Below are 12,755 nucleotides of genomic sequence, written 5' to 3'. Positions count from 1 at the left end.
CTTCACTTTTTAGGAGTTTACTTAAATTAATTAAATCAGGTATATTTCCAAGAGAATCATTCCTTAAAGTGGACTGTCAATTCAATATTTCTTTCCTTAAAAGAATCTGTCTTTCCCCTACAAAGGGATGAAGAGAAATTCCTTGTTCTCATCCTGAGGCCAAGAATGAGAGATTTGGAAATGAGAAATAAAAACATATTCTCCCCCAAACCCGGAAAAAAAAAAGGATAAAAAACCTGCATGACAAAAATGCGTAGAGAAGATAGATATTTTTCATGATGCTGCATCTGCATGCACAGGAGGACAGAAAATGGCATATGAACAGCACTGCACTCCAGACAGGCCGGCACTAGAAAGTACTCTCTGCCCTCCTCAAAACTGTTTCAGGACAAGACGGCTCACAATTATTCACACATTTCTTCATTTAAAAACATCACTTCTTTATTTAAAAGGAAAAAAAAAAGTAATGACCCTCCCAACCCTTTCCAAAAAAACCCCCAATAATAATAATAATAATTATAATAAAAAATCCTATTAGAAACAATAAGGAAGCACTGAGAGTTTGAGTATTACACTCTTCAAGTATGCTGTTTGGATTTTTTTTAAATCTGTGAATATACATATATAAAAAAAACCTCAAAAGTGCGACCAAGGGCTTCTGCTTAAAGATAAGTATTTAAAGGACTACTTCAAAATACTGTAGCACAACTGTGCAGTATATGGCATGAGGCTTCCATTTCATATGCTCAGCAAAGTTAACCAGCCTTATAGAAAATTACTGTAAGTCAGGTTAGCACAAATGGCAAACCTAGATGCTGAGTTGGGAAAGCGATCCATACGTTGCTTTTTCTCTTGTTAAGGAAAGAAACCACTCTGAACCCAAATGTTTGGGCATGGAATGTGAGCAGACTTCACAGTAAAAGTTTAGTGTTACAGGTTTGCTGTGGTACCATCATTCAAGGCTGTGTGCTAGATTTAGCTTTGCTCATTTTAGGCTACCATGTTCTCTTCCTGACAGGTTTAGTACAGTAGTTCAAGCCGCAATTTAATTGCCCATTGGTATGCTCCAAATTTGTGTGTTTTATTTATTTCTTTTGTACACTTTAAAGAATCTTAAGATTTGCATCCAAAGAGAACCATGCTACATAAAAATTATCCAGGATTCTTGCCAAAAAGAGTTCTTGAATAAAATCTAAAAAATACTATTGCAATGCGTCTCGCAGAGAAAAACTGTTATTCTAAATGTAAACAAATTCACTCGGACACTTTAAAACTTCAGCGGAATAGTTGCTGACTAATCTTTGCCACGCTTATGCTCAAGAGTGCCGGGAGGGGCGATGCAGCCGATTCCTTGCACCATCATCTAGGAGGGGACAAGAATCGTTCCAAGTAGCCAGTGATGGCGTCCCAGTGCTTCCACAGAAAGGCAATGAAAACCACTATGAATAAAGTGCTGAACGTCCTGTTGCGAGTTTTCATGAGGGGCACGACGCAATTGGCCACGGTGGAGACGAAGACCAGGAGGACAGCCATGACAGCCAGGAGGATGTTGATGAATTTCCCCAGGAGGTTTCTAGCTGTGGCATTCTCCAGCCCCTCCAGCTGCACCACCTGCTGCTGCTGCTGCTGCAGCTCCATCTTGGAGATCCGGGTCTGGCAGGCCTCCAGAGCCTCCTGTCGGCAAGAACACACTGCCTGTTGCCAACAGCCCCTCGCAAGTGCCCCCTTGGGCCATGTGCTTGCACTGCTTCTGGTCCCCACTGGGCTAGGCTACCCACTGGGCTGCACATCTCCCACGGGACACGAGTCACTAGGCTGATTTCATATCCTGTAGTGGGTGCAGAGGAAGCTGTGCCATCTCATGCTACTGAGATCAGGTTGGGTATAGCTCAGTCAGGTATGACGGTCCATAACAAATCCTCTGATGTCATTTACATGGGAGACCCTCAACAGAGAAGTGTGACAGGCTGGGTAGCAGGAAGCCAGACTTTAAGACATACAGTTTGACTGCCACTGTGCACTGTCAGCTGCCTGTTTGTGTACGTGGTCAGGGTCACCTGAGATCTTACCATCCTTCCTGTCTTTTGGTGAGACCTGAGGACACTGACACCAGTTGGCAACCAGTCACCCATCGAGAAAGGGGAGGCTGCCCAAAACATGGCTCACTTTAGCTTTGCTTTGAAGAAACCACTGAGGGCAAAGGCACCATGTCCACTCTCACCTCTTCCACTCTGCCTGACCCCAGGACCTCACGTTTCCATCACTTGCCTTCCACTGGCCTATGCTTGTCTGACCTCACCGTAAGCCCATTCAACTCTCTGTTCAGCCTGGCAGAAAACGAATCCAACAAAAATAACTAAGCAAAAAAGGTTGGGCTGCCTTCTGCTTACTTAGTGAGCTGAATGAGCTCAAGAAAAGGTCTCAGGATCACCAGGGCTGGGACAGCACAGCTACTGTTACAGGATGAAGACCTCCTCCTCCTCCAACCACAGCAACCCGTGATGCTGGCATAGTGCCAGGCAGGCTTAGTAGCTTGCATGGGTGGGAGAAAGGAGAAGTCTAGGAGAAGGAAAAGAAGCACGAGATTCCTGAAACTGCCTCTAGGAAGAAGCAAAGCAAAAGCCTGTGAAAGGAGAATGCTTTATCCCATACAAAACAACTCTAAAGCTTTGTTGACTTAGGGGTAACCTGTTTTCAGACATCTTTTCACCCCGATGAACCTCAAAGGGAGCAACCCATCCTTCGGAATAACACAAGCAACATGCAGGGCCTGGGCTAGACACCAGGAGGAGGCGCTTTAAAGCAAGCTGTGATTTGCAAGGGGAGATTCCTGTTCTTGGGATATGAATTTACATCTTCCCATTTAACCCTTCTTCAGAACTGCTTTTCTCAGGACCTAAAGGTCAACTTCAGTTAACATCCAGAAGTCTACAGAAAGCAGCAGTGCCTCACAGACTGATCACTGAAATAGGAATCAGGAATCTTTGGCTACAGATTTCTGCCACTGTTCTCCTGAGACCTCAGCCCAGGCTCTTAGCTAGTGTTTCATGCAAGGAAACTTAACACTTACGTTTCCCTCTGTAGCACTGAGGAATAGTCTGTCTCAATTTGCAAGGTTATGTTAAAAGTGCTGAATTGTAAAGTGAAGATTAAAAAAAGTTATTGAGAAATCCCACTTCAATTTAAGCTTTCTACCTTACTTCTTCCTGCCCTGTTAAGTAGGAAGGGGAACAAAACTCAAATATTGCAACACTCCACAAAGTGAAAGCCTGCTGTTGACTCTATCAGAGGCCATGGCACCACTGTCCCAGACACTAACTTATTTGAACCTTAGCTTAAAGGTCACCTGTTACCTTTCCCTGCCATTGCATAATGTTTGTGGAAGTCAATGAAACATGAAGGCTTCTCTTTAGCTTCATTACTTGAAAAAATGGGTAAAATTGATGAGTCTGTTCTAACAGCAAGGAACCTGAAAGGACATTGACTCAACTTGCAGCTGGATCTATCAGTATGCCAAAAGCAAAGCCTGCTTTGTCTCCAGAGGAAACCACCTGGCTGCAACTCCTTTGGGGGAGAGGAAAGAGAGAGAACTTTGACCTACAATTCTCAGCTCATGCTATAAATACCTCAAGTCAGCTATCAAAACTGAGATGCCTCCTAAAACTATCAACAACAAGGTTTTAAAATAGAAGATAGCTATCTTTCTGAATTGGCCTTTATAAGGTTTAGCTACTGCTCAAATTATTTCCCATGTCTTTTGCTTTGTTTCCTTCCAAGTCTTTGGAGGCCCCTCCAACTTCAAAACTCCTAGTTCCATAGCCTTGGTCTTTCATATACTAAGGGAAATGTCACTCTTAAAAAATACATCCTTATTTGGGCAAAATCAACAGAATGAATTGTTTCCTGACTCAACACAGTGGATATACCAAGCCAATTACCTTTTTTCCTTAGACATCTGTGGCGACTGCTCTAAAATTAGTGACATACAAACACACCCTAGATCAGATTACTGGGCATACTACTGTAAAAAAATGTTTTTAATGTCATAACCCATTAGTTTCTAATACCAAAACAAAAAGCTTCAAATACAGCTGTAATATATTTAAAAATCCTACTTTGGAGTATGTGGCAGGCCCCTGCTAAACATGAACTTGCCTCCTGCTGAATGCACACAGCTCTTCTTCACAAAGGAAGTCACCTGAGAGTCAGTAAATGCACAGAGGTCTTTCAGGACTCCTTAATACACAGTTTAGTAATAAAGTCACAGGGATTAAAAACAAATACTGAATCAAAGAAGTATCTCAAAAGCAAAGGAGTACTTATTGAAAGAGCATATGCAAGAAAGGAGGTTAGCCCTCGCTTTTGTGACCCACCTGGATGTCCCGGGCTCGCTCATAAGACTGATAGGCAATTTTCTCCTCCATGCTGGCCAGCTCCTGTTTTAAATTTAGGATCTCATTCTGATGGAGCTCAGTCAGGTCATTTAGCTGCTCTTCTAGTCTTTCACATCTAGAAATGGGATAATAGCTTTAATGAGAAGAAGTAGGTAAAATCACACTGGTAACAACAGAGCAATGAATAGCAGAGCCTTTTTGTTCACTTTTGGTTTTGTTTTTTTGAAAACTAGTGTGGCTACCTCAATCTTTTTGACATATATGCTTTACAAACAACGTGAAGTCTCCTCACGTGGAATTAAGGACATCCTTTCTTTCAGGTGGAAAAGTGTTAAACCTATTTTAAATCAGGAGAAAAACACACAGAGAGGTTAAATGACATGCCTCAAGTGATGCAAGGAATCAAGGACAGAATTAGAAATAGGATCATTTATTCTCAAGACTTTTATTTTAACCAGACTAAGTTTCCATCCAACACCAAACACGCTTAAGCATTTTCATCTTCACTCCCAACAGTAGCAGGCAGGAAAATGACACCGCAATTAAATGCATCTGATGCCAAGGCCATCTGAGAGCTAGATGGTCTTGCCTGGTCTTTACACGTGAGGCCATACGGATGGTTGTGATTTCTTTATCTCCTGTGAATGAATCTTTTAACTAGCAAAGATTATCATACTATTTATAAGAAGGGCACATAAATCACGCTAACACTTTTCTAGTGGTGAACAGATTGGGAGCAGTCCGGAGGAAGGAGGTTACACAAAAATCGGAGTTGTGATAATTCCATGAGAGATAAAAGTGTTTCTCCAATTGACAGAGTTTTAAATTAACTTCAGTGATAGATCCATAATGTTATTTTCTCAGTTTCAAAATGCACTAGGGATATTTTCCATTTGTATGAAACTCTTCATTTTTGGAATTTTAAGTGCTTTACAAGCAAACCATGTTTGAATACCTTTTTAAAATCAGGCAAGTATATCTACTGCTTCCAAAAGGTAAATACACACATATGGATTAAACAATTAGTCCAAAGGTCAGAAATGCTAAGCTAGGTACAATTGAACCTCTTCCCTAAAGGAAGAGTTTCTCATTCTTGGTTCATTATGAGTTACAGCTCTGATGGCAATTTAAGTATGGGTACAGCTGTTGTGGACATTGGGGTTTTACCATTCAACTGTCTGCTCATGACAACAGCATGGAAAAAACTCACAGTATTACTCTGATCATCTAACCCTTGACACTAATAACTGTAAAATTCATAGCAAATTCAGCATGTAGAGACAATTTCTTGTTTTAAATTCAGTTCCCCTCTACCTCCATATCAATTTAATTTATACAGGTATACACATGCATAAAATGCATAAACAGTACTTATCTATTAACAAAAGTTTAACTACAAGTTCTGAAACTAGTAAAAACAAGAAACCTACTTCTGTTTTTTTCCCAAGGTTTTGGGTACTTCACCAGCTAAACATTCAGAATATCTAGGCATAAGCTGGCCTGTATAAATGGGCTGGAGTTTTTGTTTTTAAATAAAGATTTGGAAGAGACTTTCTGTGCAGTACTCCTTTAAACTATCGAGGAGGAGTCAGGCATCGTATGACAATTTCCAACAGTGACACAGGCATGTGGTCAAGCAGTACTGAGACTATGACAACCATCAGCTGACACAGCTCAGCCCGGAAAGCTGCTGAAATAGCTGGGGAAACCAAGACAGGACAGGACGCACAAAAAAACTGGTTTCCCCAGAACTACAAGCTGCAAACATGGGAACAGCAATGTGAAGACTGACTAATGAAGGAGCCCAGATATTTAATATTGCCATTTGTTCCCTGGCTATTTAAAAAATAACTTGCCAACAACCAAGAATTCAGAACCAAGCTCACTCAAAGTCCCAAAGGCAGCAAAAATTACAGGAAATAAATTCAGTTTGTTAATATATTTTAGTTTTCTCCAGCGGGAGAAAAAGGAACTTAAACATTTCAGAAAATATCTTGATTATGTCTTTTATCCTCCCTCCACATAAACACATTTCATAAAATGACTGTTGCCAGGCAGCTTAAATCCTGTTCTCTAACAACAAACAATTATATTTTAATAACTTCAGTGTTACCTTAATCTACAGGAAGCATAAGGAAACCTTCCAAATCCGTACATTTAACAGTTTAAGCATAATATGATTAGCAAATAGTTGGCTCCAATCTTCTCTGCCCCGAATGCAGGGCTGCTAGCTTGTCCCATACCTGATCTTCCCTGCCAAGGAGCTCCCCCCTCACCTTGAATGCTTTCTCCCTTGTCACCTGAGAATCACCTGTGGCTTTTGCAGACTGTACCTGGCATGCCAGGCAAATGCCGAGTTGGGTCATTTAAAAGAAATCAGACTTATTTTTGAAATTACACTCCTCTGTTCATCTCCTTTTCACTCCCTGTCATATTACCCACAATTTAGAGAACACATTTTTCTCTTCCTGCTGCTTTGTACTGCTGTTCTAATACGAAAAGCTAAAATGGCTTCATGTGGTTTACAGGCCCAGGAGCCAAGATTTTCCAAAGGAAAGATGGTTCACATTTCGTTCAGAGGTATTACAAAAAGAAAAAGGGATAAGACACTTGTGAAGAGGGTTAAGACTTAATCACACTTCCCTCTTCAATACATGATTAGCAGCATCTATGCAACAGACTAAACCTACTTGCGAAAACAGCAGTGCCTCGACTGAGCAAATCCCACTCTATTCCTCATCAGACTCCGAGAATGATCTATTCACTAGCTAAAAAGTGAAATTTCCCATTAAAATTCATAGGGTCTAGATTAACAAGCTATAGCACAGAAACTTTTCTATGTAATGGACTAGTGACAACTGCTGCGAGTATCTCATCCTCGGAGGTGCTCACGACAGGAGAAATGAAGACACCTAGTACACTGTTGGGTCCTGGCTTGCAGTCATGAGATATGGAAATACTTAATTGAGAAAAGTCACGTTAGATTTTAACCCATTTGCTGAGGCTCACTATTTGGGAGCCAGGGAACTGACTTGAAAAAGGCCAAGAAAAACAACGACAGTATCATTTCTTACAGGCTCTAAGGCATTTTGAAGTAATACCTGCAAAATGCAAAGCTAACAGAGCGTATGTAAGGGAGAGACATGACGATGGAGTTACTTTATCTACAACCAGCGAGTGCTCTGGCAAGTGAAGAAACTGCCCAAACTGATGCTAAAAGATCTTTACAGTACAGAGTGAACTCTCTTGTCAAACACACCTGCCAAGATGGACTTTTTTTAATAACTGCTTCATACAGAATCTCATCTTATTTTTACTCCCATTACGCAATTATGTTTTTATGCTACTGAACACATTGCTTTCAATAGTGGAGCAATAGCTAAAAGCAGTATCTACTTGCAATATACTCCAAGTCTACTATCTAGATGGTACGCAAGGGACAGAGCTTGCTCTCTGTGCCAATTATTTATCTTGTACTTCTAGCTCCAAAGCCCTCCCTGGTGAAAGGAAACAGCTTTGCAGGAACGTTTTAGTGCTTTCATACCTGGGTGAGGATCCTTCTGACTAAACGTGCAGCTTTCACTGCCCTGGCATACTGTAGAAAGGCTTGTTCAACCACTCTAGACCTCAAAGGCTTAGTGTGTTTAATCTATTTAAAAAAATAATGAGGACAGAATGAAGTCCAGCAATTAGACTACAGCAAAAATTAGTTAAATGAAAGCACAGACTTCTAGCATTTTGGATGACTGATTTTTCCTGACAGGAACACGGGAGATCTAAATACATATTCCAAGGATGCTGGGTTTGGGAAAAATCCCAAAGCCTCAGACTGGCGGCATCTCAAGTATGTGAGCTCATGTTCTCACTGCGTACAAACAGGTTCCTAAAGGGACAAGAAACATGAAAATACTCAGCAGGAACTGTATTTAGGTCTCAACAGCACAGAAAGTCCCTGCTTATATCAGTAAACAGCTGCCAGCTTCCAAGTGGTGAGATAAGCAAGGGGCTGTTTCAGCCTGTTCCAAGAAGCGCCAAGGCCTGGGCCAGGCTCTTCCTTCCTAAGGACTCTGCTGCGAGGAGTGAGGAGCGGGAGGTGCTCCAGGGCCAGGGCTCTGCCCTCCCCGGCCTCGCCAGCTGCCACTGCAGACCCAGATCAGGAGGCAGAGCCAGGAGAACCGGCGCCACGACCGACCCACGCAGCAGCAGCTCCCTGCCCCAGGGCTGCTAACAGAGCAGTCACACCGATTCGCAGCCGGAAAGGCAGGGAGGAGACCGAGCAGCTCGTGGAAAACCTGCAGGGCAAGTCATGGCTGATAAACAGAAACTTAGTCAGTGTACAAGGAAAAAATATTAGAACCTGCAAAAAGTGGAAGAGCTAAGAAAGAGGAAGTGGCCAAAGATGGAGAGAGAAAACATTATGGAGCGTGCTTTCTTCTAGCTGCCAGGGACAACACAAATACTCAGGCCGCCTTGCACACAAAGGCTTCTCTAAAATACTTCCTTTTTTAAACTCTAACTGCACACAGTGCTCATTTTCAAAAGCTTCCCAGAAATAGAACACCGTTATGAGGTATTTATAGCTTTTAAAGGCCAGTTATGATTAATTTGAATCCCAAGCCTCCCAGCTTCAAACCACAATCTCCACTCCCATCTCTTTAGGTTTTTGTGAAGAGAACTAGAGACCAAGACGAGGTTACCGGTCAGCGGGAACAGGTGCCAGCCCGCCTGGCCAAGGCAGTGCCTTCCTCTGTCCCCTTGGACATATTACTTAACCTCTCTGCTTTGGTACCCAGATCTCAGGGTGATGCTAGCTTTTATATTCATGATGTTTTAAAATACAGAAAGTAACAAACAAGAATCTGGATTTCTACAACGAGGTATTTGCCTCACTGTGATTAATCCACGAGCTCCTTGTGGATCTGCAGTTACCTGATCATCTCTGAAAACCTGTAGAGGCAAGGGCACTCCACGTGGCTTAGCTAGTCTTCTTTAAAGGTCACACCTTTAGTTAATTTACATCAACTTTCCAAACAGCAAGTCTAAGACACTATCTTTTTTACACCTTTACAGCTCAAATACAGATTCTCTGGGGAGCTTTTTGCTCCAGGCCACCTTGCGCAGCAGCTGGCTGTGGGCTCGCTTGCAGGGGAGCAGTCAGGAGAGGTTAATGCTGCATGATATATGCCTTTACATTGGGCAAGGGTGAGGACCCATGTAAACCTTGCTAAACGGCTTCAGGGAACAACTAGCCAGTTTGGCTGACAACACACATCAGTCCCCAGAGTCTTCCATTGTATTTTCTGGTCTTCAGCTGTATTGTGCTTGCATGCAGCTATCCTTTACGAGTACGCATGCACTCAGCGTGCTGCGTGTCAAACAACAACCTGTACAGCAGCAAACAACAGGATCCCTCTCTGCTGGGGAGCAGAGGATCGGTTCCGTGTCGCTTCACTATGTGACTTCGTGGCAATGGAGTAGGAGAAACCAAAGCTGCTGTGCAGGCTCCAGTGCCAGTTAAATGGCTGACTGTTGCAAAGCGGGGTCAGAAAATGACGTTGGTCCGGCTTTGTCAACCCAGGTTTGCAAAACACACTGAAAGCTTGCTGTCTCTACAAGATCCAAGAGGCTAAGCCTTTTCAAATATTTTTTCAGTAATCTGGCACCAGCATGCCTAAAAATTTGTAGGGCCACTCTATGTAGTACTGTGTAAACCAACACAGCATGTGGCACGTAGTACATCAGAAGGCCTGTCCCCAGCACCAAGCTACTGTGCTGAGCCTCACAAACTGTGTTGCATACACAGCTCTACGTGATAAAGACCATAAGCAAAGTCTTTACAAAAGCCCGCTGTCCTCCAACAAAACGAGGAGTTGGGTCCCTTGTATTTTTTATTTAAAGTTTTGAACATGCAGTTTAAGAATCACATTGAATTCAGACTGGTCGTGTCCTGAATAGCTGGCAGAAAACCAGTCCTGTAACACTCTCCCGCTAGGGGAGTTGGGGGATGAGCCTTTGCTCCCAGCGTTTGATAGGTAGGACATAACGCGTTCTGCTGGGCTGCTGCTCAGCTCTGACGGGTGGCATGCTGAGAACTCTCATAACCAAAATGGAATGGGAGAGAAAAGGGGTCCTCTCAGGACTTTTCCCTTTCTTTTGGCAGGGAAGGGGAGGGGGCTGTAACATCTGGTTAGCTGCAAGAGATAGCTGCCATTCTGCTCGACTGCTTCTCTGAAGCCTACAGACCGTCAGTCTTCCCTGGACCAGATGAGAGATTGGCAGTACTTCAGCAGCTCTACCACCTTTCCAGTCCTTCAAGTGGGGGGAAGACTGATCAAAATACAGGGTTATCCACTTCCAGAGCCACATTTCCTCTGTGACAAGAACACTACTAGTAGCTAGCATTTAACTTCATTTCATTAAATTCTGTCGCTTTGGGACAGCATGAAGGGCAGGACGCATTCTGATTTTGGTACAATGGCAAAGCATGACTTTGGGGAAAGCCCTGAGAAAGTGGGTGGGGGTATTTCTTCCTCTGCTAGATGTAGATCTGCGGGCTGGAGGAGGCAGAGTCAAAATATTGTGTGCACGCACCCTCCTGTTTCCTGCCATGCCCCAAACCCTTGCAGGCTTTTTTTCCAGGGAAAAGCAGAGTGTGGGTAACAGTAACTGCATCAATGTACTCCTGGTCCTTTACAGCATCTTTCTAAACCTCTTGGGCTTGCCTCTTTACCTAGGAAAGGCTATGAAATAATTTTTTTTGTCCGCAGAAAGGGAGATGAGCAGCAAGGTAACAGCATTTACAAAGACAAAGTTAGGAAGGTGAAACACTGAGAACACTAAGGAGCTTTGCATCTGAATCAGGCTGCTGGCAATAGCCTGCTGAGTACTGTCAGGAGCTCCAGTACTCTACAACTCTCAGCATTTAATATGGCAACTAAGTAAAAAAGTACTTACCTGTACCGCTCCTCTTGCAGAGTCTGCATTATTAATGAGTAATCCCTCTGATAACGAACCTTAAGGTCCTCAAATGATTCTTCCAGTCTTGCCTGTGTCTCTCGAATTTCTTGAATCTCATGTAGTATTGCATCAAACCCTGAGCTCTGCATATCCAGAGTGTTTGTTTTGGAGCCAGAAGCTCCCACAGGACCCCCTGTGGTGCTGTTGCCTCCCACTGAGCCTGATGTGGCACTGGAACAATCCTCTTCACTGCCATATTTTGGGCTTGACTGGAAGTTCTGAATAACGCCTAGAGCCTTGCCTCCTGTCCCATCTTCCTGGCCTTCTTCTAAGGAATCTTTCAGACTAGCAATATTGTCTGCACTCCCAAACTTGTTCCTTATGAGGGAGGCAATCTCCCGAGGTTTGGAAACCACAGCTCCTGCTGCTGAATGTGTAGCTTGGGAGAAACTGGAAAGCCCACCTTTAACACTGTCTACTACACCCTCACTGAAGCCAGTGACTTTTGCTCCGACATCCTTCAAACCCTGATGCATATCCCTGAAGACATCCTTTGGTTGTCGAGGGATCCCATTCTGTTCAATCTCTCGCAGCTTTCGATGGTAATGTTCTAGTTTCTTCTGTAGCTGCAGGATGGTCTGGGCTGACTTCTGATTCTTCTTCTCAAACACTTGCTTGATGCGGGCGCTCTGCTGCTTGTCAGCATTATTAGCCAGTTTCAGATACTCTGCCACATTGTTATCACGGGCTGTTTGTTCGATTTTGATCTGCTCAGTCAACTTCAGTATCTTCTGCTGCAGGTGAGTGATGGCCACTTTTGTACGCTGAGGGTCTGGGGTCCCATCAATTGAGTCTGTGTTGATGCTGCCATCAGTGCTCGAGGCAACTGCGCTAGAGGTTTGGGCTAGGCTGCTGACTTCCAATCGCTCGATCTAGGTAGGGAGAGAGACAAATATAAGCACAAATAACCAGCTTTGCTAGTGCCAAGACATCCTTTCTTGTACCAATCAACTTGCCTCTTCATATGCTTCACAGCCATCTAATAAAAGCTGAGAAAAAACAATGTCCCAAGCAAGTAAGCCAATGTATTGGCCTTAAGCAGGTAAAAACTCAAGCACAAAAGAAGACAGGAAGCCTGGGTTTAGGAGTCTGAGATCTGGGAAGTTTTGATATACGAACATCAGCTCAAACAACAGTGGAGTAAAAATGTAAATAAAAGAGCTGTGAAAGCAAAAAATCACATATACCAAGCATCATATAACAAACTGAATTCCCAGTGTTTTGTTTATTTATATGAAAGCAAAAGTATGAAACTTACCAGAAAACAACTAGCAAACCACAAACAGAGCTCAGAGCTCTGGAAACAACCCCTACCCCCGGCTGTCAGGCCTGCAGCGTGCGCTG

The 12,755-nt window shown here is 43.2% G+C and overlaps 1 protein-coding gene across 9 annotated transcripts in view; it reads right to left on the bottom strand.

The window, feature by feature from the left end:
* Positions 1–474: 474 nt before the first annotated feature.
* The window catches only part of TMCC1 (transmembrane and coiled-coil domain family 1), a 118,521-nt gene continuing 106,240 nt past the window's right edge, over positions 475–12,755 (bottom strand). For all 9 annotated transcript variants that reach the window (XM_062585166.1, XM_062585167.1, XM_062585168.1 and 6 more), the window contains 3 exons: positions 11,349–12,283; positions 4,374–4,509; positions 475–1,674 (listed from right to left, as the gene is read on the bottom strand). In XM_062585166.1, the coding sequence (XP_062441150.1) occupies positions 1,360–1,674; positions 4,374–4,509; positions 11,349–12,283 (1,386 nt within the window). In that variant the 3' untranslated portion in view covers positions 475–1,359. The remainder of the gene's footprint in view (positions 1,675–4,373; positions 4,510–11,348; positions 12,284–12,755) is intronic.

Source organism: Rhea pennata, chromosome 12, assembly GCF_028389875.1.
Source record: "Rhea pennata isolate bPtePen1 chromosome 12, bPtePen1.pri, whole genome shotgun sequence".
Taxonomy (NCBI): Eukaryota; Metazoa; Chordata; class Aves; order Rheiformes; family Rheidae; genus Rhea; species Rhea pennata.
This window is presented reverse-complemented; position numbering and strand designations above follow the sequence as displayed.